At 36.2% G+C, this 25,208-nt stretch overlaps 1 protein-coding gene across 4 annotated transcripts in view; it reads right to left on the bottom strand.

Annotated features, from left to right (window-relative positions):
- Positions 1 to 25,208, bottom strand: part of ZFAND4 (zinc finger AN1-type containing 4) — an 88,261-nt gene that overhangs the window by 10,943 nt on the left and 52,110 nt on the right. For all 4 annotated transcript variants that reach the window (XM_042908412.1, XM_042908413.1, XM_042908410.1 and 1 more), the window contains exons 3-6: positions 24,055 to 24,130; positions 20,723 to 20,790; positions 17,195 to 17,381; positions 8,677 to 8,824 (exon numbers count right to left, since the gene is read on the bottom strand). In XM_042908412.1, the coding sequence (XP_042764346.1) occupies positions 8,677 to 8,824; positions 17,195 to 17,381; positions 20,723 to 20,790; positions 24,055 to 24,130 (479 nt within the window). The remainder of the gene's footprint in view (positions 1 to 8,676; positions 8,825 to 17,194; positions 17,382 to 20,722; positions 20,791 to 24,054; positions 24,131 to 25,208) is intronic.

Genomic DNA, 25,208 nt, shown 5'->3' with positions numbered 1-25,208 from the left:
GCGTCGGGCTCTGTGCTGACAGCTCACAGCCTGGAGCCTGTTTCAGATTCTGTGTCTCCCTCTCTCTCTCTCTCTCTCTCTCTGACCCTCCCCCGTTCATGCTCTGTCTCTCTCTGTCTCAAAAATAAATAAACGTTAAAAAAAATTTAAAAAAAAAAGAAAGCAAAATAAGTTCATTGATTATAAGTAATAAGTAAGAGTCAAAAGATATCTCTCAAAAATGGAAAATAAAAGAGTAGAAGGTTAAGTAAGGAAAAAGCAGATAAAGGACATGATAATAAATATTAATCTAAAGTTAAACAATAGATGGGGCACCTGGGTGGCTCAGTTGGTTAAGTGCCTGACTTTGGCCCAGGTCATGATCTCAGAGTTCGTGAGTTCAAGCTCCGCATTGGGCTCTGTGCTAACAGCTCAGAGCCTAGAGCCTGCTTTGGATTCTGTGTTTCCCTCTGTCTCTGCCCCTGCCCCTTCCCTGCCCATGCTCTGTCTCTGTCTCTCTCTCCCTCAAAAAAAAATAATAAATAAACATTAAAAAAATTTTTTTAATAAAGTTAAACAATAGAACAAAAGGCTTCTGAAGTACCAAAAAGTACACACTCATACACACACATATCCATACATACACAAAAGAAAAGAGACCATTAGAATACTGTAAATATATCAAAATAAGACATTTGAGACCATATATGAAAGTCATACTGCTAAATATAAATGTGATTAAGTTACCTACTTTTTTAAATTTCAAACTGGTTCACAAAGCAAAAAGCCAACTCTATAATGTATATAAAAGATACACCAAAAAGCAATTTAAAAGTTAACTTTGGGGCACCTGGGTGGCTCAGTTGGTTAAGCAGCCGACTTCGGCTCAGGTCATGATTTTGCAGTCCGTGAGTTTGAGCCCCGCGTCAGGCTCTGTGCTGACAGCTCAGAGCCTGAAGCCTGTTTCAGACTCTGTGTCTCCCTCTCTCTGACCCTCCCCCGTTCATGCTCTGTCTCTCTCTGTCTCAAAAAAATAAATAAACGTTAAAAAAAAATTTTTTTTAAATAAAAGTTAACTTTATTTGATTTTTAAAATTTTTAAAGATTTTATTTTTATGTAATCTCTACATCTAACGAGGGTAAGCTCTTAATCTTGAGGTTGTGAGTCTGAATCCCACAATGAGGGTAGAGATTACTTGGAGAAAAAAAAAGTGTGCCTATAAGTGAATTCTAAAAGACATGGGAAAAGGTATACCAAGTAAATGAAGACAGTAAGTTATCAAGGGTTATGGGCCTGATATCTGGCAAGGAAAATTTAAGCTGAAAGGGATGGAACACTTTATAACAGCTGCAGTAAGCAGTATAATTAAAATGTAACCGTGTAGGGGCGCCTGGGTGGCTCAGTCAGTTAAGCGTCCAAATTCTGCTCAGGTCATGATCTCGAGGTCGTTGAGTTCAAGCTCTGCATTGGGCTCTGTGCTGACGGGTTGGAGCCTGGAGCCTGCTTCGATTCTGTCTTTCTGTTTGTCTGTCTGTCTGTCTCTCTCTTGCTCTCTGCCCCTCCCCCACTTGTACTCTGTCTCTTTTTCTCTCTCACTCAAAAATAAACATTAAAAAACCTTTTTTTAATAAATAAAATAAAAGTTTATGAAACAGTAACACAAGTACCTTCTTAAAGCAAAAAACTATGGAAGATGAAAAAGGAAATACACCAACGTCCACCAATAATGGACTTTCAGGTATCATTATTTTTATCAAAGAAGCATTAAGCTGACCAAAACAAAGGAAATGGGGAATCCAAACAACTGACCAACAAGGTCAATCTTATAGTTATCTATCAAACTTTTACCCTGATGATAGAGAATGAATCATCTTCTGAAGTATACATGGAATATTCATGCAGAGTGATATTAGATCACAAATAATCAGGTTTTATTAAGTAGAAATATAAACAACATTATCTGATTTCCATAAAATCATTGTTTTTAATTTCAATAAAACTAGAAATCAAAAACAATGACAAAGCAAAAAGCTTCTCTCACCAAGAATTTTTCTAAATGCTATTAAACAACTCTTGGATAAAAGGGGAATATCAACTAAAATTGCAAATTTTCTTTAAAAAAAGTAAAATTACTGCAAACTGACATGTGCCTCCTGATGTTTTGCACTGAGAAGAATGCATCATATAAGTAATATTCCTGCCAACCATGTTTAACCTGCATCCAATCATGATGAAACAATCAGACAAATTCAAACTGAGGATATTCCACTGGGACAAAGAGAAATTAGAATATAGATGACAGAATGTGTATCAATGATAAATCATGTGTATGGTAACTGTATTGTGGTTATGTAGGAGAAGACCCTTGTTCTGCAGAGATATATGCAGAATGAAGTATTTAGGGGGAAATGATATCTGCAACTAATTCCCAAATGGAATGGTGAAAAAATAGGGAGAAAGCAAATGTGAAAAAATGTTAATTAATGGGTCAAGCTAAAATGCCTATGCAGGTCTGCTGTGCTACTCTTACCACATTTCTGAAAGACTGAACATTTTTCAAAACACAAAAGGTAAAATAAGTATTCAGACAAATGCTGAGAGAATCCACTGTTAGAAACCTTTACTAAATGAAAAGAAGTACTAAAAGAAATGATTCAGAAGGAAAATAATCCTTGAAGGAAGCATGTAATCGCAGGAAAGAATAAAGAGCAACTGAAAAGGTAAATATTCAGCAATGTTGCAGGATATAAAATCAACATGCAGAAATCTGTTGCATTTCTATACACCAATAACAAAGAAGCAGAAAAAGAAATCAAGAAATCAATCCCATTTACAACTGTACCAAAACCAAGAAGATACCTAAGAATAAACCTAACTACACATGAAAAGATGCTCAACATCACTCATCATCAGGGAACTACAAATCAAACCACAATGAGATACCACCTCACACCTTTCAGAATGGCTAAAAGTTAACAACTCGGGCAACAGATGTTGGCGAGGATGTGAAGAAAGAGGAACTCTTTTGCACTGCTGATGGGAATGCAAACAGGTGCAGCCACTCTGGAAAATAATATGAAGATTCCTCAAAAAATTAAAAATAGAACTACCCTACAACCTAGCAACTGGACTACTAGGTATTTATCCAAAGGATACAAAAATGCTGATTTGAAGGGGCACATGCACCCCAATGTTTATAGCCACACTACTGACAATAGTCAAAGTATGGAAAGAGCCCAAATGTCCATCAACAGATAAATGGATAAAGAAGATATGGTAGGTATATATATACAACGGAGTATTACTTGGCAATCAAAAGGAATGAAATCTTGACATTTGCAACAAGATGGATGGAACCAGAGGGTATTATCCTAAGCATAAAAAGTCAGAGAAAGACAAATATATGATTTCACTCATTTAAGAGTGAATTTAAGAAACAAAACAGATGAACATAGGGGAAGGGAAGCAAAACTAAGATAAAAATGGAGAGGGAGACAAACCATAAGAGACTCTGTTTAAATACAGAGAACAAACTGAGGGTTGCTGGCAGGGGTGTTGGGTGTGGGGGATGGGCATTACAGAGGGCACTTGTTGGGATGAGCACAGGGTTTTATATGTAAGTGATGAATCACTAAATTCTATTCCTGAAATTATTACTATACTATACATTAACTAACTTGGATTCAAATAAAAATTTAAAAAATAAAGAATAAACCCAACTAAAGAGGTAAAAGATCTGTACTCTGAAAACTATAGACTTACAAAAGAAATTGAAGAGGACACATGGGGCACCTGGGTGGCTCAGTCGGTTAAGCACCCAACTGTTGATTTTCATTCCTGTCATGATCTCATGGTTCATGGGATCAAGTTGGGCTCTGTGCTGACTGCAAAGACCCTGCTTAGGATTCTCTCCCCATCTCTTTGTCCCTCCCACACATGCTTTCTCTCTTAAAATAAATAAACATTAAAAGAAAAAAGAGGACACAAAGAAATGGAAAACCATTCTCTACTCACAGGTTGGAAGAACAAACATCATTAAAATGTCTATACTACCCAAAGCAATCTACACGTTTAATGCAATCATCAAAATACCACCAGAATCTTTTGCAGAGCTAAAACAAACAATCCTAAAATTTGGATGGGACCACAAAAGACCCTGAATAGCCAAAGCAATCCTGAAAAACAAAAAACTGGAGGCGTCACAGTTCTGAACCTCAAGCTATATTACAAAGCTGTAGTAATCAAGACAGCATGGTACTGGCACAAAAACAGGCATACAAATCAATGGAACAGAACAGAAAACCCCAGAAATGGACCCACAACTGCATGGTCAACTAATCTTTGACAAAGTTGGAAAGGATATCTGATGGAAAAAAAAGACAGTCTCTTCAACAAATGGTGTTGGGAAAACTGGATAACAACTTACAGAAGAATAAAACTAGGCCACGTTCTTACACCATATACAAAAATAAATTCAAATGGATGAAAGACCTAAATGTGTGACAGGAAACCATCAAAATCCTAGAGAAGCAAATGACAAGATTTCATTTACCTCTTTGAACTTGGCTGTAGCAACTTCTTACTGGGCACATCTCCAGAGGCAAGCAAAAACTATTAGGACTTCATCAAGATAAAAAGCTTCTTTACAGGGAAGGAAACAATCAACAAAACAAAAAGGCAACCTACAGAATGGGAGAAGATACTTGCAAATGAGATATCAGATAATGGGGTAGTATCCAAAATCTATAAAGAACTTACCAAACTCAACACTCAAAAAACAAACAACCCAGTTAAGAAATGGGCAGAAGACATGAACAGACATTTCTCCAAAGACATACAAATGGCTAACAGACACATGAAAAGATGCTCAACATCACTCATCATCAGGTTAATACAAATTAAAACCATGATGAGATACCACCATATATCTGTCAGATGGCTAAAATTAACAACACAAGAAACAACAGGTATTGGTGAGGATGCCGAGAAAGAGGAACCCACTTGCATTGTTGGTGGGAATGCAAACTGGTGAGGCCACTCTGGAAAACAGTATGGAGGTTCCTCAGAAAGTTACAGATAGAACTACACTGTGACCCAGCAATTGCACTATTAGGTATTTATCCAAAGGATACAAAAATACTGATTCAAAGGGGCATATGTACCCCCATCTTTATAGCAGCACTATCAACAATAGTCAAAGTATGGAAAGAGACCAAATGTCCATTGACTGATGGATAAAGAAGATGTGATATATGTATACAATGGAATACTACTCAGCCATCAAAAATAATGAAATCCTCGGGGCGCCTGGGTGGCTCAGTCGGTTAAGCGTCCGACTTTGGCTCAGGTCATGATCTCACGGTTCATGGGTTCGAGCCCCGCGTCAGGCTCTGTGCTGACAGCTCAGAGCCTGGAGCCTGTTTCAGATTCTGTGTCTCCCTCTCTCTGACCCTCCCCCGTTCATGCTCTGTCTCTCTCTGTCTCAAAAATAAATAAACATTAAAAAAAAAAAAAAAATGAAATCCTGCCATTTACAATGATGTGGGATGGAACTAGAGTGTATTATGCTAAATGAAATAAGTCAGGTAGAGAAAGAAAAATACCATATGATTTCATTCATATGTGGAATTTAAGAAAGCAGATGACCATAGGGGAAGGGAAGGAAAATAAAATAAGATAAAAACAGAGATGGAGGTAAACCATAAGAGACCCTTAACTATAGAGAACAAACTGAGAGTTGCTGGAGAGGAGGGGAGTGGGACACGAGCCTGATGAGTGATGGACATTAAGAAGAGTGCTTGTGATAAGCACTGAGTGTTATATGTGTTATATGTAAGTAGAATCACTAAATTCTACTCCTGAAACCAATCCTACACTGTATGTTAATTAACTTAAATTTAATAAAATCTTAGAAGAAAAATAAAACTTCAAAAAATAAAAAATAAAACTTGGTTGTAAAATAATACAAATATACATAACACTAGTGAACTGTATTAAACTTAAAAATGTACATTTTTACCACAATTAAAAACAATTTAAAAATTTTAATTATAAAATCTATGTGTGGATAAATGGGTGTTCACTGTAAAATTCTTCCAACTTTGCTGCATGTTAGAAAAAAATTACAGACCAATTCCCCGGATAAACAAGACTCCTAAATACAACATTAGCAAATTAAAGATAAAGATATAAAAAAAAAAATTCATCACAACCAAGAGTAGTTCATTCTAAGAATGTAAGAATGATTTCACATTAAAAAAACAAATTCATCATATTATCAGAAGATTTTTATTTAGTGCAAAATGATTTTCAATGTCTCTTTGACTCATCAATTACTTAGAAGTGTGTTATTTCCAAAATATTCGACTTTCCAGATATCTGTTATTGATTCTTTACTTTATTCCATTAGAGTAAGAACTTTTTGTATAATTTGAATATTTTAAAATTCATTGGGACTTGTGTGACAGCACACAATATGGTTCTGAGTGCACTGAACAAGAACGTGTACCCTGCTGTTCTTTGATGCAGCATTCTATAAATGTCAATTGGGGCAGGTAGGCTGATAGTGTTGTTCAAGTCTTACATCCTCTGATTTTTCCATCTTTTCCACCAGTTTTTTGAGAGTGTGTGGAATTCTTCTAAAATAACTATGGATTTGTCTATTTCTCTTTGTAGCTTTTGCTTTATGTATTTGAAGTTCTGTTATTAGGTGCATAAAAATTTAAGATTGTGAGGAAAGATTTTTTTCAATACAGCTAGATCAACTGTTCTCCATCTAGAAAAAATTATCTTTTCCCTACTTCACATTATGTTTTTTATTTTTTTTTAATGTTCATTTATTTTTTGAGAGAGAGAAAGAGTGTGAGCAGGGGAGAGGAAGAGAGACAGGGAGACACAGAATCCAACGTAGGCTCCAGATTCTGAGCCATCAGGACACAGCCTGAAGAGGGGCTCAAACTCATAAACTATGAGATCATGACCTGAGCTGAAGTCGGTCACTTAACTGACTGAGCCACCCAGGTGCCCCCACATTATACTTTTTTTAAAAAGGATGGACCATATACCTAAATGAGAAAGGAACAATTACAGAACTTTTCCAAAACTGTTTGGCATTGTGACTAAAGCTACACAAATACTCTGCAAGTCCATTCCTAGGTTTATAACCCAAATAAAAGAATGCATATGTCCACCAAAAACATGTATAAGAATGTCCACAGCATCTCTACTGTTGAAAGGCAAACACTAGAAAAAACCCAACGTGTCAAAAAGAGGAGAGAAACAAAGTGAAGTAGTCATACAATGGAATAGTACAAAGCAGTAAAAAAGAAAGAATTGATACTCACAACATGGATGAATTGCAAAAGTGTTATGCTGAGCACAAGAAACCAGATAAAAAATAAAAAAGAGGGGCACCTAGGTGGCTTAGTCGGTTAAGCATCCAACTACTGATTTTGGCTCAGGTCATAATCTCACAGGCGTGAGATCAAGCCCCATGTCAGGCTCCAGGCAGAGTGTGGATCCTGCTAAAAATTTTCTCTCTCTTTCTCCCTCTCTCTGCCCCTCCCCCGCTCCTGCTCTCTCCCAAAATAAATAAACATTAAAAGTCTATTCTATATGATTTCGTTTATACAAAGTTCAACAACTAGAAAACTAATTTATGGTGACATGTATAAGAATAGTAGTTATTTCTGGAAGTAGGGAAAGGTTATGAGAAAATCTGGAGAGAAAGATAGGTCTTATTTTAATCTAGGTTGTACCTACCTGAGTATATATAAATGTAAAAATTCATCAAGCTATACATTAAAGATTTGTAAACCTTATTATATATATATATTTCAAAAAAGAAAAAGGGATGGTCTATTAATACAGTGAAAAGCAAAGTAACAGAGTAGTGATACATATATATATATGTGTGTGTGTGTGTGTGTGTATGCGTGTGTGTGTGTGTGTGTGTGTGTGTGTGTGTATAGCAAAGGACTTATATCTAGAATATATAAAGATCTAAAAAAAATTCAGTAAGTAAAAACATAACACTCAATAGAAAAATACCCAAGAAATCTGAATGGGCATTTTATAAAAAGGGATATCCAAATACCCATAAACATGTGAAAAGTGCTCAACTTCATTAGTCAAAGAAATGTAAATTAAAACCACAATGTGAGGCCACTACACATCAACCAGAATGACAAAAAGAAAAAAAGAAGGATCATGCCAAATGTTGGTAAGAATATGTGCAACTCTCATTCACCACCAGGAAGAATGCTAATTGGTTCAATTACTTTGGAATCACTTTGGAAAACTGACAGTATCCAGTAAAGCTGAACATAGGTATATTCTTTATCAAAACCCAAATAGGAGAGATATCCATAATAAGCAAATATTAACAGAGCATTTCAAAAAGTAACTATGGGAAGATTGAGATTAGGCTATTTTCTATTATCTTTCTTAGCACCAGACCTCTGAAATTTAAAAAAAAACATGAATTAGTTTAAGTGCAGCATATCATAGTAAATGTATTGGTGGCCTAAAAAAACAATTCATTGCTTTTAATATCTCAATAAATAACTGAGGCCAGAAACTTGAAATGAGTAGTATTTTATCAATAATTTGTTTTCACAATTACCCACAGACCTCAACGCTGTGAGCCCCGCAGGGATAAACTAGAGAAAAGCCTGGCCAAATGCCGACAGCTTCACCTTTTTGCTGAGATTCATGTTCTCCATCTTAGCCTTCAGCAGCTTCATCTTATTCATAGTTATTGAATTTTCAATGATCTGTTGCCCAGAAGGAGAAGGCTCAGTTTCTTCATCCTCATCAGTATACAGATTATACACAGAACCACCACTGCAAAGAAAACAATAATTACTATTGAGATGTGTCTGATTCCTGCCCAATGACTAAAAATGCTTTATGTGCAGTAGAAACTACAGATGCTGCTAATGACAGATGAGTATATCTTGTCAATGTAAATTCAAGGCAAATGTATTTCAAACAATGTACTTCTTCGAAAAAAAATTAAATAGGGTGAAATATCATGATCCAGCATTACTGAAAATCTAGCACAGCTAAGCTTTTCTGAAGTCAGTATACAACAAGTGAAGGTCTTCTGGCACCTGTATCTACTCCCACAAGAGCAAACTCCATTTCCACAAAACTGCACTGATTTCATTTTATCAGCCAAAGCTGATCATCTTGAAACCTAGACCAAAGGATGATCCGAATTCCATTAACCATAATGAAAAACAAATTAATACACCAAAGTCCAGATTTTTAAATTCATCCCGAGAGGATTTTCACTAAAAAAGGAACACACATTGTTGTCTTCAGAAAATATCTGTTTTAAAGAACAATGAAAAAATAAGAATGACTTAATATTTTTCTCAGTATTTGGAAATATAACCACCTAGAACAGCATATATTTTAAAATGAAAAAAAGAAACTCCGGTCAAGTCATAACACAAATTATTAAACATGTAAAACATCTGAACTACTGACCAGTCACCATGACATTTATTCATAACGTAATTATTATTTGGAGCCCCATCTCTTTGACTGCATAATATAATGGCACTTGTCACACGATCCTCATATTTATACTTTGTGTCTATCTTTCCCTCTCACTCCCCACTATGTGAGCAAGGTGAAAGCAGATATTAGGCCTTGTTCAGCTTCCTAGTCTCAGTGCCTAGCGCAGTGCTTGACACATAGCCAATAAATATTTGTTGAACTGAACACAAACATTAGTGAAATTTCATTCAGCTTTTTCAATAAAGCAAAATTACAATGATAAGGGTTTGGGAAAAACACAAGCTCAGCATATTTATGGAATGACTAAGATTTTAAATAGAGAAGATTAAGAATGTGTATTGGTCAGGGTGCCTGGGTAGCTCAGTCAGTTAAGCGTCCGACTTCGGCTCAGGTCATGATCTGACAGTTTGTGAGTTCGAGCCCCATGTCAGGCTCTGTGCTGACAGCTCAGAGCCTGGAACCTGCTTCGCATTCTGTGTCTCCTTCTCTCTCTGCCCCTCCCCCACTTGTGCTCTGTCTCTCTCTGTCTCTCAAAAATAAATCTTAAAAAATGTAAAAAAAAAAAAAATTAAAAAAAAAAAAAGAATGTGTATTGATCACCATGCCTGATTTACCTATAGGAAAACTAAAGTATGTATCTTAGCTAAAAAAGTATGAGGGTTAACAAAATTTCCTGTTCTATATGGTTTTAAGAAATGGAAACAATTTAGGATGGCCTTAAAAATAAGGGCATATTCCCTAACACTTCACAAACACATACTCCACCACATAAAGGCAAAGTCGAGAATGGAAAGCCCCTTTCTTAAAACTTTACATAGTGACAATGACGACATTTTGAAAACATGGATTAATTACATGCACAGCAGGTATGGGTAGTAGAAGGAAGGATGGTGGGAATAGGTCTCCATAAGCAATTTAGTCCCTAGTGTTTGACCTGTGACCATCACTTCTCCCTACTGCAGATGCCACAGTATGAAAACTGCCACAATGGGAACAACACTAAATTAACACTGCTATCATTTACTGAACGCTACTCCGCCAGACTCTTTCTACATGTCATTTCTAATCCTTACAAAACTATATATGGTGACATCATATCTCATTTTATAAATGAAGAAGCTGAAGTTCAGAGAGGTTTTACTAAATGGTAGACTTAACATTCAAATCCCCTGGTTCCAAAACCTATTCTTTATACTATTTCCTGTTGCTTCTTCAGGCACCAAACAACAGACCTTACTGCATCATGCTGTGAACCCCCAAAAGTGAACAGAACTTACAACATGTGAGGGCTCTTGTCTCGAAGTTAACTATACCTGAAAAGGCGGAAGGAGTGAAGATTTTTGCCAGTGCACCCTTGGAGATGGAAGAAATGACTCAAGTATATTCTATCCTTGGTCATCTTGCAGTATTTTAAGTGCTCTGTCATACATTCTATGGTTATTTTAACTTTAAGTACCCATACTGAATACTGAAAGAGGTTTCTGACTCAACTTTCCTGTCATAAAAAATTGGTCCTTTACTGTTTTCCACAGAGAACACTGTGTCTGTGTTTGCCTGCACACTGTGTACATATATGTATTCTAAAAAGTACAGTCATGATAACTATTTCATTGGATCCATTTTCAAGTAAAAATACACTTTTAAATTCACCTAATTTTTTTCAAAGAACCACATTACACTGTTTTCTCTCACAAAGCATAGACTCAGGAGAGCAATGAAAAGCCAATCACAATTTCTTTCAAAATAGAAAAAGGTTACTAGACTAGGATAACAGTCATTTATAAATTCAATCTACAAATATCTTTCTTTGTACTTAAAAACTGTAAGTATTTTCTTAAATTTCTAGATATTTTCTTGAATGCTATATTTAAATTTTTCTAAACATTTTAATCTAATATTGTGATTAAAGAATAAAATATTGAACAAATGAATATCTTTCCCAACATGAATATTGTTCACCCCAAAGCCAAGTCCTCACATGACTTTCACAGACAAGTTACCATTTAATTAAGTCTCGCCTTGCCTCCTTTGATTTCTTCCCACTTAAATAAGAAGTAAGGTGGCATGATTAACTATAAAGATTTGAGACTCAACACGATTGATACTAGATTTTCTATCAAATGAATTAAATTAGCACGCAATTCTCATTGTTTCTTCTTAGAGTAAAAGTTGGCAAACCATGGGCACAGGCCAAATTCAGTCTACCACTTATTCTTGTGCGGTCCACAGAATGGTTTTGACACTTTTAAATAGTTGAAAAAAATCAAAATAACATTTCATAATGTTAAATTATATGAAATTAACATTTGTGTCCACAAATACAGTTTTACTGGAACACTGCCACACCACTGATCACATATTACAGAAGGCTGCTTTTGTACTACAATGGTAGAGTTGAGTAGCCACAACAGAATTGTATGTGGCTCTCTCACAGCTTGGCACTGTGGTTTGGCACACTACAAATCACAGTGGCACAGTCATAATTCAACAGCATTTTGAGTGCCATGTGTATCACTGTACCATGACATTTATACACACACACACACACACACACACACACACACAGGCACAGGCACAGGCACAGGCACATACACATACCTAACTTGTCAAAACAAGAGTGGACTTTGAATGCTACAGTTTTTAGGCACAGTAGAGAATGGATTATTTCACTCAATTAAATGGCAAAGCCCCATGTGTATTATGCAGTGACATTTGGCCATGTTAAAGAAAAACAACTTATTTGGGCATTACCACACTAAGGACTCATCACACTATTCCCAACTTGCTGGAAAAGAGTCAGAAAAATCAGAAAATTAAAAATGAAATATTTCATCAAAGTAGAATTTCTTCACAAAAATAAAAAATGAAAATGAGACTGCACCCAAAGTAAGTTTCTGAGTGGCTTATTTATGAACTAAGCAAGAAAATCTGTTTGCCAAAAGTGAATTAATTAAATTGGGTTTGATCACAGCAATTGAAGGAATGTGTCCAGAAAAAATAAACTTGTTTAAACATTACTGCTTTGGCAAGAACAATTTCTTGAAGAACTGACAACAGTCAACTAAAAAATAAAGCAAATGATTTAGATTTCTTTCCCTTGGCTTTTGATGAGTTGACATAAGTTATGAGTACCGTTCAGTTGTTTTTGCTTATCAGGGCATCAATACCAACTTTGAAGTTAGTGAAGAACCAGCCTCTATGAATAGTCTGCATGCAACAACTACAGGTAAAAAGAGGTTCAAACAAATGGCTAAAACAACTTGAAGTGAAGTCTCCTACAATTAATGAAGTAAAAATATGTGTGGAACAGGGAAAAAAAATTTACAAAGTTAATGAAAATGTAAGGTGTTTAGAGACGATGGTTACTCTATTCTTCACCAGCAGGTATTCAGGAGTAAATATTTGAATCTATCATGTGTTACTGAACCAGTAGGGTCCACGGTAGTAACCATTTCTGGCTCATGGACTTAACCATAAGTTCAATGTCTTGACAGTAGTTTTACTATGATTCTATTAGCTCAGGACTAACACTGAATTCTTCTGAAGAAGAACCGCCTTTAACTGCTAACATAAAACAAGGAATGCCTTTGAAAATGAGTTTTTGCTGTGGACTTGATAATGTTTCTTACTGAATTCTACCTAAAATCACAAGGTAAAACGTGTTCCTATAAGAAACTCATGCTGCAGTACTGTCATTCTGACAACATCAACATTACTTTGAACCACACGTAATGGCAAGCTTTCAAAAGTTAAAACAAAGCAAGAACATTCCCACACGAATTTATAGTGGGCATACTTTCTAAATTCCCAGCAGTGCTTTCGTATCTCATTGCAAGTTAAAGGAAATTTCCCTATTTCAAAATCTATTTAAATGAGCGATTGAGGAGCTCCACATATCTTGAAGTGATTAATATGCAATATACTGCCATGCTAAAGGCAAACAGCCAGTGAGCACTGTAATAGAATTCTACAAATGCCTTCCAAACAATGAAACATGCTCAATTAAAATCATACATGATATCACTAGTTGGCGATGCCTATCTGTATGAAAAAATTTTTCAAAGATAAAATACATAAAATCTCATTACAGATCCATATTAACAGATGAACTTTTGCAACTAATTTTGCAAATTTGATAGATAACACTAGCTTGCAACCTCAAGTAAGATATTACTCCCACAAAAAAACCATTCAATTCTCTTTAGTGGACCCGAATTACACACACACACACACACACACACACACACACACACACACGTACTCAATTATTCTTATATTTTGAATTTTGTCAGTAAGAATTTTGTGGAAATTTGTTTTCTCTCTTGTTATGTGTCTACATAGTATCCTTGATTTTATCTCTTGACCTTAAAATCCTAAAACAGTTACTATTTGGTCCTTTACAAACAATTTTTGCTGCCCCCTATTGTAGAGTAAGAAAGGCTCCCCTACAATAGTCAAGATAAATGCCATTCAAGGTATAACCAGAAAAAGATTTCTACTCCTCTTTCTCTGTACCCTATTCCTTGTCCAGTTCTGGTAGGTGAGTAGAAAGGAAGAGAAAAATTAAAAAATATCTTGAGAGGAACAATAATACAATTTTAATCAAAATCCTCAGCAACATTTGGGCTATGTCCTTTATAAATAGAAGCTGACTGAGGAGAAATTGGGATAAAGGAGAAAATGACATTTCTAGCAAATGGTAAAAGATGTACAAAAACATGGCACAAAGGAGACCTGAGAAACTGATGATGACCGGTTGTAAAGGGCCTTACATACTAAGTTAAGGGGCTTAGATTTTCTCCTTTAGGGAAGAGTCAAAAGAGGATGTTCTAAGGAAGGAAACCAAAATAACAGTACGCTAGCACACGGAGAGACTGGTATGAAAAAATTCTATTCAGGAGCGCCTGGGTGGCTCAGTCGGTTAAGCATCTGACTTTAGCTCAGGTCATGATCTTGCGGTTTGTGAGGTTGAGCCCCACGTCGGGCTCTGTGTTGACAGCTCAGAACCTGGAGCCTACTTTGGATTCTGTGTCTCCCTGTCTCTCTGCCCCTCCCCTGCTTGCGCTCTCTCTCAAAAATAAATAAACGTTTTGAAAAAAATTCTATTCATGGTCCAAGTAAGAGATACTGGATTAAGGCTGTAGGCTTCATCTCTCCCTCTTCTATACTTCTGGCCTATATGGTTCTGGTTACTACATGGTTACTACTGTGCTTTGTAATGCTAACCAGATCCTAACAAATTAGAGTCAACAGTCAATACCCATTTGTCACAGTCCGCTTTCAAATAAATGATAAGTCTAATCCCTCTTCCACATAACTTGTGGTGGGCAGAATCTAAAGAAATTGCCATGATTCCCAATCCCTGGTGCTCATACCTAGGATACTCCCCTACGCTTGAGGGTGAACATGACCTAGGACTTGCTTCTAGTCAATAGAATATGTGGCAAAAGGGATTTTTCAGAAGTAATTTAGGCCCCAAATCAGTTGATTCTGAGTTAATCAGAAGGGAGCTGAGGGCAACCTCTAACCAAAAGCCAGGGGGAAAAAAGCAAAAAAAAACACACAAAAAAACCAAAAAACCCAACACAACGACAACAGGGCCTTCAGTCATACAACTGCCAGGAAATGAATTACGCCAACAACATGAATAAATTGAAAGCAGATTTGCTTCCCTCAATCAAGCCTCTGGATAAAAGCCCATCTTTGCCAACACCCTGATTGCAGCTTTGGGAGACCCAAAGCAGAGCAACCAGCTAAACTGTGCCTGGACTCCTGAGCCACAAAAACTGTACTCCAGATCCAGACTACCAGTTATTTTTTCTATGCATGGTTTTGTCACTAGCTTTTTATACTATGGGATTAAATTTAGGTACTTGTGCCACAAAAGACCTTCCAAAAGCCAAAGCAATCTTAAGAAAGAAGAACAAAGCTGGAAGTATCACAATGTCAGAATTCAAGATATACTACAAAGCTATAATAATCAAAACATTATGGTGCTCACAAAAATAGACACATAGATCAATGGAACAGAATACAGAGCCCAGAAATAAACTCATGCTTAAACGGTCAATTAATCTACAACAAAGGAGGCAAATATATACAATGGGAAAAAAGCAGTCTCTTCAATAAATGGTGCTGGAAAAACTGGATAGCTACATGCAAAAGAATGAAACTAGACCACTTTCTTATACCATTTCTCAAAATGGGTTAAAGACCTAAATGTGAGACCTGAAACCATAAAACTTCTAGAAGAAAACATCGGCAGTAATTTCTCTGACATCAGCCTTAGCAAAATTTTTCTAGATATGTCTCCTCTGGCAAGGAAACAAAGCAAAAATAAACTATTGGGATTACACTAAAATAGAAAACTTTTGAATAGCAAAAGAAACCTTCTACAAAATGAAAAGGCAACCTACTGAATGGGGGAAGACATTTGCAAATGACATATCCGATAAGGGGTGAGTATCCAAAATATATTAAAGAAGTTATATAATTCAACACCCAAAAAACACAACTAATGTAATTAAATTTAATGACCTGTAATACTTTTCCTTCCTTTGTCTGGTTAGTAAACTCCTACTCCTCTTTTAAGGTGCTTCTTCTCAGAGATTGTCCCTAACTCCCTACCTTTCAGGCAAAATGAAGGTCCTCTCATCTGGCTTTCCAAAGATGTTGATATCTTTTGATAACAACTGGAAAGATTATATTATTGACACTAGTTATAGCAGACTGCATGCTCTATGAAGGGAGGGACAATTATCTCTGTAAGCCAGGGCTAGTCTACAGACTGGCTATAAAAGTTCATTAAATGTTTAGTGACTTAAAGTGAGAGGCAATAAAGAATGCAAAGTAAGACAGAATACACAGAAACTCACAGGTTACCTTGTAAGATTTCCTAACTGTTCTATTGCCTAGCTAAGTACCTTTAAGTTGTTTCCTTCTGAGTTTAGAATGTAACAACTCCTGGGGCACCTGGGTGGCTCAGTCGGTTGAGGTCCGACTTCAGCTCAGGTCATGATCTCACGGTTTGTGAGTTTGAGCCCCGCGTCGGACTCTGTGCTGACAGCTCGGACCCTGGAGCCTGCTTCGGATTCTGTGTCTCCCTCTCTCTCTGCCCCTCCCCCACTCACACTCTGTCTCTCTCTCCTTCAAAAATAAATAAACATTTTAAAAAATTAAAAAAAAAAAAAAAAGAATGTAACAACTCCTTCTTTTACAGAATAGGAAAATAAGACCAGAGAAGTAAAGACATTTAACTACCTTTAAGCAGTAGAGTTAAATTTTGAAAAAACAAAACAAAACAAAACCAGCAACTCTAGGTCAACCCTTTCTATTATGCCAAGGTTGTACAATAACACACAATTATAACAAAACTCTGTCATCTAGGTAGGTAGGCATCTTACAGTTTCATAAAGTGACAGAAATCAATTTTTATATGAAAAAATCCTACTCCGTAAACAAATTTCAGTTTTATAAGTGACTCTCTAAATATCAATCATAATGAAGAACAATTTCGGAATTACATACCTGGGGCGGGGGGGGGGGGGGGGGGTGGCAAGAACGCATGAAATTTAGTCAATCTTGTGGATGTAAGACTATTTTGACAACACAAATACTGAGGTTTATGAGCATATCATACAATGTTTTCCTTTTCTAAGTGAGACAAGCAAATGAAAACCTATTTACCTTAAAGATTCAGATAATGGTGTTAAAGTGCCATCTCCCCTATCTACTACACGAAAGAAATTCAACTGATCTCCTTCTCGGTATACCAAAAATGTAACTTGTTTGTTGCAGGAGGTCTTCTCCCAGACCTCATCTCGACTGGAATCCATGTACTCAGCCATCTCCCTAAGTGGATCTTCCATAGGAACTACAAATGGAAAAATCGATAAACAAGCTTTCAATTTATATCAAGTTTAATGCATGTTAGTACAGTGACAGGATATAATGTGCTGAATTGGAACAATCGTGTGCATATAACATAGAGTACGTGATATTCTTTAAGTAAGTTTCTGGTCTTTTTGTAGTTAATACAACATTCCCTATGTTGAACTAATATGAAATAAATAAAATGCATTATTAGGATGTTACATACAGGGCTTAACCAAATACATCAGTACTTTCCAGTACCACGAGAGTCTGTATATTTGCTGATTCTAGGACATAATTACTTATGACTATTTTCATTTCACACGTCTGCTTCCCATATTTTCCAATATTGGTTATATCAGTAATTTAAAAGCAATATAAATTCCATTTACTTTACATTAAAAAATAAACACATACACATAACTGGGAGACATATGTTAGAAATCAGAAGCAAATAAATCCTTTTTCTTTCTGGTTTTAGATTCTTCTTTGATTCTGGTTTTAGATTCTTCTTAGAGCTGTTTCTTGACATGAAGTTAGCTAAATGCAACAACAATTTAGAACACAAGGGGGCCACTGAGTATACTAAAACTGCAGTGTGTGTTATGGTCAGTATGTTGCTTCTTGAAAGCATCCTCCCAGGACCCCACTGTCTTGGTAGGTATCCATGTGTCCAGAGCATAAGGATTACAGGGGAGCCCCACTACTATAGGCTCTCGTGGCCTGTAATGGTCCTCAGGTTTGATACTGCAGCCATCATTACAACTTGCTCTTGTCCACAGCAGCCACAGATGCTGCTCCTGTGGTGGGAAGGGCCTCAAGAGATTTCTAGTTCATGGAGTAAATGTTCTAAAAGATTCTGACTTAAGTAATGATTACAGGGAAAAAAGTTTGCTCCCAAAAACTCTCATTTCAAGCTGCAGAAACATTTTCTCTTTCCTAAAAGGGCAACAATTTCTTAAATTCCCTGACTTTAATAAAAACAGCTTATTTATTAACACAATCACAGTGTTGTGCTACCCTCTACAAAAGTTATAGCAATGAGTTATAGCAATAAGAAACTTTAAGTTGTGAAAGTAAGGTAAAAATATTAAAGACATTCTCATACCCTAAATCCAAAAATGACCACTGCTTAAACACAAAAACCAGAAATAATAAAGTTTAGTTTATTTCATAAAAACATTTGGATGTTTTGATCAACTCTTGCATAGGCACAAAATGTGCAATATTAAAAGACATGTTTATAACAAGTTCTTGCCATTTTTAAGTTAATGCTACACTTTCCACATTACATGAATAAGAAATAAAAACAATGCTACTGCCATTACTAAAGCCATGAGAAAGCCTTACTTAAATCAATATAGTGTGCCTTATTTAAGGAGCCACTGAGATTGAATATGTGTGTGCATCTATGTGTGTGTATGCATACACCTTTCATAACAGGAAAACCACTTTGATTTCACCAGGTATAAGACATTGTTATATATAGGATACAATTTAGTTTTAGAAAGGATTTTCTATGTTGTTTTGAAAATGATTAATTCAAACATAATTTTAAAAGCTAACCATTACTGAAACTCACACAATAAAGCTATTTTCTAAACCATAATTTTTAAGTAAGACTAAATAACTATAAATATGGTTTCTCAAATACAATATGGAAAAATTCTAGACCTGGGTATATATAGTTTTTCTTCTTAACAAAGTTCTCAAGGATGTAGGGAGACAACAGCAAGCTTTTAATTTTAAAGAAGTCGATTCAACAAAGGCAAAATTATTAAACATATAATTTAAAATATGAAAAAAAGACAAGTTCTAGGTGCTGATTTTTCAGATTTATAAAGAAGGCAAAGAAAGTTGTGGGGAAAAAAGTATTACACAGCTTCCACTACCTAAGGGTAGTGATGCTTTTTATTTACATTTTCTCAAAAGGTAAATAAAACAAAATAAAACCCATATACATATATTCTTAACTCAAAATCTATAGCACCTACACTTCTCATAAACATAAACTAATTCTGGTCCTAATAAAAGTAGATGTTCTGATAAAATACCCTGGTTTGAAGACAATGCTATACAAAATAACCAACTTTCCAAATTTTAATACAGTGGAATTCACATGGCACTAAACACTGCATAATTCTATCTTACCATAATGGCTCCATAAACACTTTAGGGTTCTTACACTACCATCAGAGTTGGTACTGTAAACAGTGCCTTATGTCACACAGGATAATTTTACAAGCCCAATTTATAGAAAGTCCCTGATATTAGGAGTGCTAGTTAACCAACTCTAACATTGCTACCTTTGCTTTTTTTCTAACATATCCAAAATAGTTGAACAACTAAAGTAACATATCTCAGAAAGTCCTCCTGAAGCAGCTAGGAAGAAGATGATAATATCCCTAATCTAACCCAAATTATGATACACAGAGATAAAATCCGACTCATGGAAAATGTAAACCAGCAGTGGAATCAATACTTAACCTCGGTCTTCAGGATTAGTAAAGGATCAAACAAATATGAAGGCCTTCCCCAAATGAGGTCCACAGAGCAGGAGTACTCTGAGCAGTCTAAGGATCCCGCTTCTTCGTGGGAATTCATGTGACAAACCTGAATCAGAAGCCAATGTGAATACTCCCAGTTCTTCCCATGCTTAGAACTCTCCTGTTAATCACATATCTGCTCATGTCATCTTTTCCACAATCATCCTCCTACTAACCTATTTCCACAGACACTGTCACACTTCCCTATTTCCTCCACAGCACTTGTAACTGCCTGGAATGACATCAAGTCTTTACATCTTTATTGTGAGCACTGTCAGAAAGCAGAAACTTTTTCTTCCATGGAACACTGTACTGAACACCTAGTAGATGCATAAAATATACTTGTTAAATGAATGAATGACTTCCAGAGACCGCCCACATTCTGAAAAAGGATTCAATAGGGCCACAATAATATCCATGAAACCCAAGCGCAGCACAAACCAGGCTAACAGGCAACTTTAGAATTTTCTATAACAACCATTACATCCAGAGCTGAAGACTCAGTGGGTAAAAAAGCACAAACTGGTATCCACCTAAACACAATGATAACAACATATTTACACTATGCTATTCCATTTCCTTTCCCTATACTGGTGAGATTTTTTTTTAATATCCCTGGTTCCTGCGTCTGGGCATTTAGGCTTTAAAGAACAATAGTTAGAAAAACAAATGTCATTCTTCTAAGACCTGATAGCAGAAAGAGAACCTGATAAAACTTGGGACTACAAAAATACCAACTGGCTTAAAAATTATTATTGTCAACTTGCTTTAATATACATAATTAACAAATGCCTACCTCTTCTAGTATTTATAGGTCCACCACGCATAGCCAATACCAGCTTCAAGGTACAACCTTCTGAAATGCTGTGGATAGTTAACACAAAAACAAACCATAATCATCGAAGTGTATTCGGTGTTACATATACACATAATTATGTGCTAGGTTATCAGGCATAGTACTTACCCTCTGTAATAAAAAATATATATATAGCAATATGCATAAATGCAAAATGTTAATTACTTGCATAAATAATGAAAAAGTGAAGAAGTTCTCATAATCTTTAAATATGACACAACAACTCAGAATAAAAATACTGTAAAGGACCTCTGTGATCATGTAGTTTAATCCCTTCGTTTCACATGTAAAGAAATCAAGGCCCTAAGTAAAAAAGAAGTTTGTCCAAGACCCAAAGTGTTAGAAAACAGATCTATTCAATAAGATAGAAAATTGAAAAATAGCAAATCTACAAGAGCTCCAGAATCCCAGTGTTATTCTAGATATTCTACATGGCCTCTGACCCTTTTGTTCTTAAGAATGAAGAATTATGTAAGAGAAGAGAGCAAGAGAGACCAAAGCGAATGGTGTATCTGTAATCACTGGTGCACACAGTGTCACTTAGCAGCAGAAGGAGGGCTTAATGAAAAATTAAAGATTTGGTGAAGAACAAAACTCTCTTCCCCAATACTCTTTATCAAGTGTTTTTCTCTTTAATTTCTCATTATTTTTTAATTAAATAAAAAAATTAAAAAAAAAATTTAATGTTTTCTTATTTATTTTTGAAGGGGAGAGAGAGAGACAGAGCATGAGCAGAGGAGGAGCAGACAGAGAGGGAGACACAGAATCCCAAGCAGGCTCCAGGCTCTGTGCTGACAGCACAGGCTTGAAGCCATGAAATGTGAGGTCATGACCTGAGCCAAAGTCAGACACCCAACCGACTGAGCCACCCAGGTGCCCCTTAATTAAATTTTTTAATTCCAGTACAATATATAGTATTATATTCGTTTCAGGTGTCCAATATAGTGAATTCACCAATTCTATATATTACTTGGCGCTCATTATGATAAGTATACTCTTAATTCCCCTCACCATTTCACCCATTCCCCTACCCACCTCCCCTCTGGTAACCATCAATTTGTTCTCTATAGTTAAGAACCTATTTATTTTGTCTCTTTTTTCTTTTGCTCACTTGTTCTGTTCTTAAATTCCACATATGAGTGAGATCATATGGTATTTGTCGTTCTCTTATGTCACTTACCATTATACTCTCTAGCTCCATCTATGTTGTTGCAAATGGCAAGATTTTGTTCTTTTAATGGCTGAATACTATTCGTGTGTGTGTGTATGTGTGTGTGTGTGTGTGTGTGTGTGTGTGTGTGTGTGTGTGTGTGTGTATCCATTCATCTACTGATGGACACTTAGGCTGCTTCCATAATTTGGCTATTGTAAATAATACTGCTATAAACACAGGGGTGCACATATTCCTTTGAATATGTGTTTTTTTTTTATTCCTTGACCAAATTCCCAGTAATGTAATTACTGGATTATAGGGTAGTTCTATTTTTAATTTTTTGAGGAATCTCCATACTGTCTTCCACAGTGGCTGCACCAGTTCGCATTCCCACCAACAGTGCAAGAGGGTTCCTTTCTCTCCACATCCTCACCAACACCTATTATTTCTTGTGCCAATTTTAGCCATTCTAACAAGTGTGAGGTGATATTTCACTGTAGTTTTGATTTGTATTTCCCTGATGATGAGGGATGTTGATCATCTTTTCATGTATCTCTTGGCCATCTGGATGTCTTCTTTGGAGAAATGCCTGTTCATATCTTCTGCTGATTTTTTAATTGGATCATTTGGTTTTGGGGTGTTGAGTTGTGTAAGTATTTTTAAATTTTTTTTTAATGTTTATTTATTTTTGAGAGAGACAGAGAGAGGCGGAGTGTGAGCAGGGACAGGCAGAAAGAGAGGGAGACACAGAATCTGAAGTGGGCTCCAGGCTGTCAGCACAGAGCCCAATGTGGGGCTCAGGCCCATGAACCACGAAATCTCGAGAAGTCGGAGCTTAACTGACTGAGCCATCCAGACACCCCTGTTTTTTTAAAAATTCATTTATTCATTTATTCTGAGAGAGACAGAGAGAGAGCAGGGGAAGGGCAGACAAAAAGGAGAGAGAGAGAGTGTCAAACAGGCTCTGCTCTATCAGCATGGAGCCCAAAGCAGGGCTCGAACTCACAAACCATGATCATGACCTGAACCGAAACCAAGAGTTGGATGCTTAACCAACTGAGCCACCCAGGTGCCCCTATCAGTTTTTATGTTTTGGATATATATACATCCTTTATTGGATATTATTGCAAACATCTTCTCCCATTCAGTAGGTTCCCTTTTAGTTTTGTTGACTGTTTTCTTCTCTGTACAGAAGCTTTTTATTTTGGGGCATTTGGGTGGCTTAGTCTTTGAGCATCAACTTCAGCTCAGGTCAGGATCTCATAGTTCGTGAGTTTGAGCCCCACATCGGGCTCACTGCTGTCGGCGCAGAGCCTGCTTCAGATCTTCTCTCCCCCTCTTTCTCCACCACTCGCACTCTCTCTCTCTCAAAAATAAATAAACATTTTTTTAAAAAGCTTTTTATTTTGATGTAGTCCCAAAAGTTTATTTTTGATTTTATTCCGCTTGCCTCAGGAGACATACCTAGAAATGTTGCTACAGCCAATGTCAGAGAAATTACTGCCTGTGCTATCTTCTAGGATTTTTATTCTCACCCAATACTCTTGTAAAAATGGGGAAAAAAGAAAGTAGTTAGGTGGGAATGGGCCAATATTAAAAGAAAGGAGAACAGAAGACAAGATCAAAAGAGAGAGATCTAAAAAGACAGAGGATATGGAACTTGGTGTAAATAATGAAAAAGTAAAACAGAATCAAAGGATAAAGATCAGGCAGTATGCAGTAATGAGCTAACACATCTTAAGGTTCAGGATTTACACTTAAATCTAGAGGTCAGGGGGTGCCTGGGTGGTTCAGTTGGTTGGGCGTCTGACTTCGGCTCAGGTCATGATCTCATGGTTTGTGAGTTTGAGCCCCAACATCAGGCTCTTGCTGACAGCTTGAAGCCTGGAGCCAGCTTCACAGCCTGTGTCTCCCTCTCTCTCTCTGCCCCTCCCCCACTTGTGCTTTGTCTCTCTCTTCCTCTCAAAAATTAACAAACATTAAAAAAAATTTTTTTTTTAAATCTAGGGGTCAGAACTATTCAGAAGAGACAGGATCCAAGGATTCAGAAGGAAAACACTAATATACGGAGTTGTAATACTGAGCATCTATAAAACAGCTAATATGTAATTACACTCACTTGTAATCACTCAAGCAATAATCATCTTCAAGTTCCATGTTATTCCAAATTAAGTGCTGCTGACAGATGAGTATACCTTAGGGGAAGGTTATAAAAATACAGTTAAAAATTCAATAGAATCTTCAAAAAAGTATGATTCAAATCTATTTTATTAAAGAACTACTACTAATAATAAATCAAACACACTTCTAGATTGAATGCTAGGTGCTTAGCTAAAATCAAGAGAATGACTGAAAGTAGATGGAGTCCACCCCACTCACTTTAGAATGGTATGTTTTAATAACTGTCTACCCTGAGCTAAAGTATAACATTAGGGAGCCCACTAAAAAACAAATATCACAAAATCAGCCCTGAAGAGTTTAACATTTAAGGCCTAAGGGCTCCTGGCTGGCTCAGTCGGTTCAGCACCCAACCCTTGATTTCGGCCCAGGTCATGATATCATGGTCGTGAGACTGAGCCCTGCATCGGGCTCCACATTGGGTGTGGAGTCTGCTTAAGATTCTCTTCCTCCCTCTCCTTCTGCCCTTTCCCTGCTCACATTCTCTCTCTCTCAAAAAAAAAAAAAAAAAAAATTGAAGACAGTTGTTAATGCTGCAAAGTACAGTCTTCATTCATTTATGTGCAGTTTGTTCAAAGTATATTATGGGGGCATGAAAGGGGTGAAAGGGGTTAAAATGTACAAACTCTCATCTATAAAATGATTAGGTCATAAAATATATAAAATAATGTATAACATGCAGACTATAATTAATAATATTGTATTGTATTGTATTGTATACCTGAAAGTTGCTAAGAGAGTAGACCTTAAAGTTTTCATCACAAGAAAAAACTTTTGTAACTAGGTATGGTGATGGATGTTAACAAGACTCATTACAGTGATCACTTTGCAATAAATACAAACATTGAATCACTATGTTGTATACCTGAAACTAGTACGTCAATTTTATCTAAGTTTAAAAGTATAGAACATTTAATTTAGCTTATGAAATTAAACTAATTTAGTTTATGTTTGTTAATGCTGTGAAGTACAATCTTCATTTAGTTATGGGGGAAGGTGGGTCATATCCCTGAAATGTGTTCCCAGAGTAATATTATTTAGTGACTAACATGGCGTCTTTCATATGTCTCCTAAGTGGAAAAGTCAATAATATTA

Source organism: Panthera leo, chromosome D2 (assembly GCF_018350215.1).
Source record: "Panthera leo isolate Ple1 chromosome D2, P.leo_Ple1_pat1.1, whole genome shotgun sequence".
Classification (NCBI taxonomy): domain Eukaryota; kingdom Metazoa; phylum Chordata; class Mammalia; order Carnivora; family Felidae; genus Panthera; species Panthera leo.
The sequence above is the reverse complement of the archived record's forward strand: the minus strand, read 5'-3'. Positions and strand labels throughout refer to the sequence as shown.